The sequence below is a fragment of the Aspergillus sclerotioniger genome (assembly GCF_003184525.1).
Source record: "Aspergillus sclerotioniger CBS 115572 chromosome Unknown BO94scaffold_1, whole genome shotgun sequence".
Lineage (NCBI taxonomy): Eukaryota > Fungi > Ascomycota > Eurotiomycetes > Eurotiales > Aspergillaceae > Aspergillus > Aspergillus sclerotioniger.
Genome location: NW_020290991.1, coordinates 1904759 through 1912431, shown reverse-complemented (window position 1 = coordinate 1912431; position 7673 = coordinate 1904759). Strand labels below are relative to the sequence as shown.

General features: G+C 36.0%; 3 protein-coding genes across 3 annotated transcripts; 2 read left to right on the top strand and 1 right to left on the bottom strand.

The window, feature by feature from the left end:
• Positions 1-809: 809 nt before the first annotated feature.
• On the top strand, positions 810-962 carry BO94DRAFT_453306 (uncharacterized protein; the record flags this gene model as incomplete). Its single annotated transcript, XM_025607559.1, has 1 exon — positions 810-962. A coding segment is annotated over one exon (153 nt), but the record flags the coding sequence as incomplete, so codon positions are not given.
• Positions 963-3644: 2682 nt separating this feature from the next.
• On the top strand, positions 3645-4038 carry BO94DRAFT_453418 (uncharacterized protein; the record flags this gene model as incomplete). The annotated part of the gene is made up of 2 exons (XM_025607565.1): positions 3645-3805; positions 3852-4038. Coding segments are annotated over 2 exons (348 nt in total), but the record flags the coding sequence as incomplete, so codon positions are not given.
• Positions 4039-4599: 561 nt separating this feature from the next.
• BO94DRAFT_453612 (uncharacterized protein) lies at positions 4600-4907 on the bottom strand (the record flags this gene model as incomplete). The annotated part of the gene is made up of 2 exons (XM_025607574.1): positions 4600-4707; positions 4767-4907. Coding segments are annotated over 2 exons (249 nt in total), but the record flags the coding sequence as incomplete, so codon positions are not given.
• Positions 4908-7673: the final 2766 nt, after the last annotated feature.

Sequence of the window (7673 nt, the reverse complement as noted above, 5' to 3'; positions counted from 1 at the left end):
CTCGGATTTGATATATATCTTATATAGATGGATACAGCGCTCGCAAGGAAAGATTGCAAGAAAACCCTTGTCTTTGATCTGTCAGCAAAGACTCTTCTTACGCACGGAGGAACTAGATGATATAATTAATAATTAGACGAAAGTTTGGAAACAGCACTGGACACTCACCTCACAGGGGGACGCCGCTGATTTATGTTCCTTGAGGATAAGAAACCTTGAAAAGGGGGAGTGGTGTTACGGACCTCTGCTAGCTGAATAACTAGTGAGGCGGACATGTCAGGCAGAAGGCTACACCCAGACAGATGAGGACTCTTATCGAGTAAAATCCTAATCTGAGTAACCGACAACCGGAGCCGTTACACGGCACGTGACCATGATGGATATATCACTGATAAGCTATAATATATTAGTATTATAACAGGATATAGTAGCACTATAAAATAATATATCAAGTAATATGACATGACATAGCGATACTATAATAAAGAATAGAATAAAAGGACACTCTTTCATGTACCTAGCTAGTTCTGTTCTTCGTGCTCAATTTATATTATCTTTAAGTAACCATATATTTTGATAAAGCTTAATAATAATACTCGTCCGCACTTACTTACGGATAGCTGTGCGGCACTATCTGGCCTTACTTCTCTTCTCTTGTTTAGGACCAGTCATCTTTAGATAGTCATCAGTCTGACTTACCTCGATTCAGTTCGAAGGTACGTATCGGAACGGGAGCTAAGCTAACAGGAACAGGGAGAAGCGATCCTAGGGTTTGACATTATGTTTCAGTGATCATAAAAATCTCTGTTTCTTATATAGCCCTATTTACAGGTCCTTATAAAATAATTAAGAATATTAGTAAATATGAAGATATCTTATTAATTATTAGTAAATTTAGGATTGCCACGGTAATCCCATATCTGAAAAATATAATCTATAATTATAATACTTGTACTTTATAAATACACCAGCTGTACTTAATAAAGCAAGTAAAATTGATTAGTGAGTATACTATACAGTTATTTCTGTAAATATTCAGCTAATAAGCTAGATATGATAAATAAAATCCAAGGCCTGCTTAATAATCTTCTTGATAATGATATTATAAATAATGATTATATATGTAACAGGTCTTAAAATAAAGATATTTTGTTTACAGCTAACCTGATACAGTTGTAAATTCTTAATATATCTATATATATAAAAAATGATCTTGCATATAACAAAGTCCCGATTCGAAAGTATAAAAGATTTTATCTTTACTAGAATATATCTAATTATAAAAGTATTACTTTATTCAAGATGTCTGGAGATTAGATTGAAAGGCTGCTGAATATCTGGAAAGAAAGAGACTAGATACTGATTATGAATAAGCAGTCTAATTAACTTCATTCACAGTATAGATTAATAAGGGAGGTCAGTCTTTGTAGAAGACGATATTCGAGACCATATATGAGAGATTGTACAAGAAGTCTTTCTCAGGGTGTACAGCTTTCAGAACTGGAATACCAGCCTAACAATGGTTAATTAGGGCGGATGGGGGTGGTTTGAAGCGTTTCGTAAAATATGACGCGTATACAAAAGATAAAATACCGGAGGTGATGGGGCAATGGGGTGGCGACGTATTCTGGACTAGCTGTATTTAGGCGGTGAGAAATGTAACTTTGCCCTGGAGCCCTGCTGAGACACAAATTTTCCCTTTCTTCTTCTCTGCCCCATTTTCTTCTCTTTTCCTGTTGTCTGTGGCACGCGCGACATGTTCGTGGAAAGGTGCCGGGGAGAGGAGCACTAAGGTGAGTAGGGCAGTTTCATTGTCAGCCACGATGTCAGTGTTTAGACCGTGGCTCTTCGATGTGCTCATGGGAGCTCACGTTCTGCTCACTCTTTGCTGACTCTAAGTGTCTGATTAACTGCCCCGAACATGAAAAGACCAGCTTTCTTTACTTTCCATTATACTTTATTTATCTAATTTCACTGGTATGTCCATTGTTACCTGCTAAACAGTATCCTTTTATTCAGTAAATTTATACCACTTCTGGCTGCTACATCCACTTTCTTGATTATTCTTATTAACTAACCTCACAGGCTAGTCCTACAAACATATATATTTTAATAATCAGTATTCAGATAAATAAGAACCTATTTAAACCATTCTTACTAACTCATCTCTCAAAAGAACATTCAGGATGGTAATCCAGATTGGACCGAAAATACATATTCTGATATAAGTAGTCTCCTAAAGATCTCTGTATAATACTCATTTTAAAGCAGTTAGTCAATCTTAGTAAATTGTTGGAGCAGATCGGACGACTTCATGATTTATAGAAATCAGATATTTTAATACAGGCTTAACAAGGTAGATTTATCTAATACCACATTCTAAATATTAAATAGAAGACTATTTCCTCTACATACCGGACTAGTTGCATGAATATATTAAATATCACGATCAGTCTTAATATAGATTTACTCTTTTAAGAGACCTGCAGTAACTAATACTCATACTGTAGGAACAAGGTCCTGGAGTGATGTCTCTTACTCTAAAAGAAAAGCAGTCTAGAAAGATAGGTCCGCTGAAAATCATACTAGGGGCTTGTTCTTACCCTTATAGCTTGTTCGAGATCGTGGGTCCAACCTGAAGCAGCTTGGGCAGCTAAAGAGTTTCTAGGTAGCCAGTGTTGGGTATAGACTTGAAAAGGCTGGCTTTATGGATTATTTTGAATTGAAAGAGGCCAGTCAAGAGTTATCAGTGTCTCTAGGTAAGAGCGTGTCCATCTCACCCTTCTTACTGTTACTTCCTATCATACTAACTATTTCTTCTTCTGAAGTAAATTATATTATTACCACTACACAACTTATTTTATCCTCTCTGTTGGCTCTGTGCCTACTAATAAGCAATCCCAAGTCATTAATCTCTGTAAATAATATTCTAGCTAACATTGTTAATTTATGGATGAATAATACACACGATAACAGTCATTTTTTAAGCAGTAAAGCAGAGCAACTGTGGGATGTGGGAATAATATCTGAAAGTGCTCTTTATATCTTGCTAGGTATAACTCTTCTTACCTTCTGTCCAGGCTTTGGAATCTTGTCACCCACATAGACCATTTCCACACCTGGAATAAATGGGACAACTCCCTGCTACTCAACACTCTCTACTATAGGTTCTGGCTCCTCACCTAGGGAGAGACTTGCAGATGTTAGGCCCACAATACAGATACAACCCAATGCAAGGAATACACCTATAGAACCTAATCCAATAATCCTTTTCCTACTGCAATCCTGCGGGGAAGAAATATTATTTAAAGTACATATTCAGGTTATTCTTGAAGTAGAAGTGTCTTTTTTCTCACAGGCATCCCGCGAGCTGCTACAGTCTCTTTTAAATAGGTGGGACAATAATATATTACTCGGCCTGCACGCCCTTAGACTTCCCATTATTTGGAAAGATATATAAGGAATGGTTAATTATCTTAAAGTTCTTAATGTGGATGAAAAAAAATACTTTTTTTGATCCTGTTGCAAAGTATATTATATTGGTCTTGCTATACCTCAACTACAAAGAGCTCTATATGCACCATGACAGATACTAGCCTACTCTTTAAAAAAAGTATCCTAGTTTCTACATTATTATCTGTACCCTAAAAGCATATCATAATGATTCTTACAAATCAAAATCAGAGAAATCTTATCATGATCAGATTTTAGCCAGTTATATAAAATATGGTAGATTGTGGTGGATACTTGCAGGGACATTGGGAGTTAGTATCCTGTTAGTTGGGGGTGAGTTAATGAAATCCATGTAAGTTTACTGACTCATACAGTAGCTAGTTTACTCACGTTTCCAGCAAAAATGATTCGTTCAATAAGGATGAAATCAATGCCCTTATTACTTTAGTCTTGAACACTTATCCAGGCACTATTCACACCTTCTATGAGTTGAAGCCTGTGGTCAAATCTCTAATGTTTAGACAGATCACAGAAGATCTCTGTCAGGCCATTTTGAATAATAAGATTAGCATCTTCGGGAGATAGAAGATAGCATATATCCAAGCTGAGAATGCAGCAGCAATAGCGCGCTAGCGGACTAAGATTTCTTGGACAAATGTCGATGCCAAACATATTGTGATGGAGAATATGGCCATATTCCTTATTAACGTGCTGTAAGCTATAGTTCTATGTTTTTTTTTCTTATCACCTACTCGAAGAGCGAAATCTGGGATTTGGGGTAGTGTCAAGGGGGTCTGCTCTTCAGCCTGATTTATAGTCCTTTGTATAATTATACTTTGTATGATATTATCTGTTTTATTTGTGAGTTTTAACTATTGTCATGGATTTGATATCATTTACTAGCCCGGGCGGCTTGCCTTGTTTAATTGTAGCACTGTAGCATAATGGATGAATGATCTACCTAGGGTATTTTTGTTGGTAACATGCTATTATAATCCAGAAAGGTATTGAATGTAATATATATTGAACTGAAAGTAAGGGTCGATTAGTGTGCCGTAACTAACTCAGAAAGAGCATCTGTATGGTTCTACATGAAAAGCATCAATAATCTTTAGTGTATAGCCCTCCTCTAGCCACAATTGTACTCTATATGTCTGTATATGACTGAGGTGCATACGAATAGAATGTACGTGCAGATATTAGAGTAAACCAAATAATCTCAATAAGGTCACTACGAGAACAACAGACTTCCGTCTGGAGACGTTATTAAAAATCAATAAACAGCTTTCAAATATAATAAAGATACAACTAACCTTTTTCAAAACTCCTAATAAGCTAGCTGATATCATTACTGAGAGAAATTTAATAGCAGCTGGGCAGTTATACCAATAATCAAGATTATTAATCCTAACTGCTTTATCATTCTTAATATATATCTGTATAAGCTGTATTATTACTCATATAACAGAGGCCAAATCATCTGCTTAACCCTTATCTGATAACCAGACAGCCTATAACTTAATCCATGTTAGAAATTCCGGTCAGGATTACTTTCATGCAGGGCTAAAGTAGTGGAATTACCAATTTGGATCTCCTCTTTAAAACTCATAAGTATGCTGGAACAATCCAGGAATATATGCTGGAGATTCTGAGAAATAAAATATAATAAATCATTAATAAACTGGAAACAGTTAGCAATAGATATATTAATATAAAACTTGAATAATCTGAAACATAATAACTGCTAGTTACAGCTAGTCTGAAAAGACCTTATAGATAATAACATGATCTAGTATAAGTAGATAGAACTTGCTAAAAGTATATAGAATATTAGAGATATAGAAGTATTCTAAAATAAAGTCTACATTCTTATAGCGCGTGGACTAGAGAATATTCAAAATTTTATTAATATTCTTTTAGAAATATTGATAAATTATTTAGACTATACAGCAACCAGAACATCACACATATATAATAATAATACTAGTTAAATTATATTCATAATACTTTTTAAAAGTATTCTAGAGAAACTTTTTCTGTATAACAAAATCAGAATTTATACTGTTTCCCAACCCAGTGGCCTCTGGAAGAGCCAAACTATGTGGTAAACTTTAAATAATCTTATAACCTAGGCCTGCAGGTGAGGAAGTAGCAGGCCTTTTGATCAGACATGTGTTACAGACCCCTGCTAGCTGAACAAACTAGTAAGGCGGATACGTTAGGCAGAAGGCCACGTCCGGAAGGCAAGGACTCTTATCGAGTAAAATCCCGATCAGAGCAACCTACAAACCGGGACGGTTACACAACACGTGACCACGACGGACATGTCACCGACACGCTATAACATGGCAGCGCTACGACAGGACATGACAGCGCTACGACAGGACATGGCAGCGCTACGACATAATATATCGGCGACATGACATATCATGGCGACGCCATGACGAAGGATAGAATATAAGGACACTCTTTCATGTACTTAGCTAGTTCTGTTCTTCGTGCTCAATCCAATTGTCTTTAAGTAATCATACATTTAGTAAAGCTTAGCGACAACACTCGTCTGTACTTACTTACGGATAGCTGCGCGGCACTATCTGGCCTTACTTCTCTTCTTCTGTTCAGATCAAGTCATCTTTAGATAATCAACAACCTGACTATCTTTGATTCAGTTCACAAGATACGTATCGGAACGGGAGCTAAGCTAACAGGAACAGGGAGAAGCGATCCTAGGGTTTGATACATTGAGCACCAGTCAGTACAAGTATTACCCAGTAATAACTAGTCATTATATTAACTACATCGAACACATCGCGAGCGCCTCAGCAGCAGGGCCTGATAACCAAGGAACTGATAAACATGGTTGGTCAGCTATAAGAAAGCATCACGGCCTTAGAACAAAAGAACCAGCTACTTAAAGATCGCTTATCAGTCAAATCTGTTAAGGTCTGACCACCTGAGCCATTTAACAGCAAACAAGCAAAGCTCAGGGCTTTCTTAACCCAGTTAGACTTGTACCTCAACATGAACAAGGAAAAGCTCAAGAATAAAGAGAACAAGATCTTTTTCGCGTTTACTTACCTTACTGAAGTAGTATTTAATTAGTTTGAACCGTATATCCGCGAGTGACAAGAGAAGTTAGTAAGTAACCAGAATAATAATATAAAACAACTTTTTACTAGTTATACTAGATTTAAACAGTGTCTTGAATAAATATTCAGAGACATTAATACAGTACAGAACACTGAATAAAAGTTATAATGATTTAAGCAGATAGGATTAGTATCCGTGTATGCTTCGGAATTTTAGTAAGTTATTAATTATCTAGACTGGGATGATAATACTTATATCTTATAATTTAAAAAAGGACTTAAGATGGAGATCCAAGAGAAGATTATTTAGTAAAAATAACTAGATACCTTAGCTAAGATGATTAAAGCAGCAGTGAAGATTGATAACAAGCTGTATAACTTTAACATGAAATAATAAGAGGATTGGTAGACCAGCGGGTCTATACTTTGATATAATAACCAGCCAGATTACCGAGCCAATAACGAAAGATTGATATAACCTAGAAGCTTGGGATATGAAGATCCCTACAAGCTGAAGCCCATGGAGCTGAATGCTGCTCAGCATCAGACTTAAGAGACTCAAGTATCCAAAAAGGAACTTGAATAGTGTAAATGAGACCGCTTGTGCTTCAGCTACGGCAAAGCAGATCATTAGTTAAAAGACTGTAATTAGAAACAGCAACAGCCTTAGAAGCAATTGAGGGCTACATACCAAGATTAAGGCAGAGGAGTCTATAATATCACTGCTATTCAGCACGAGGTTTGGACAGAATCTGCGACGCAGATATTAGATAATAAGAAGTTATATATTATTCAGCATGGTCGGCTGTTAGAGAACAGGACATACTGTGATTGATTGAGATAACAAACCATCCTGGATGAGTTAATAGTACTATCTAGTTAATAAGAGGATTGATGATTATCTGTATTATTAGTTTGGACTATAGAAATTAATAATAATAGTTATAAGCCAGTTTCAAGGAACAACTATCCTAGTATAGTTTAAGATAAGAATAAACTATCAGATAAAGAATACAGTATATTATTTAAAGATCTTAAACCTAGCAAGAAGAGACTTAACAAGATACCTAATATCTCTAAAAAACCTTTATCAGAACTTAGTAAACTCTGTCCATCGCAGCGAGACGAGAA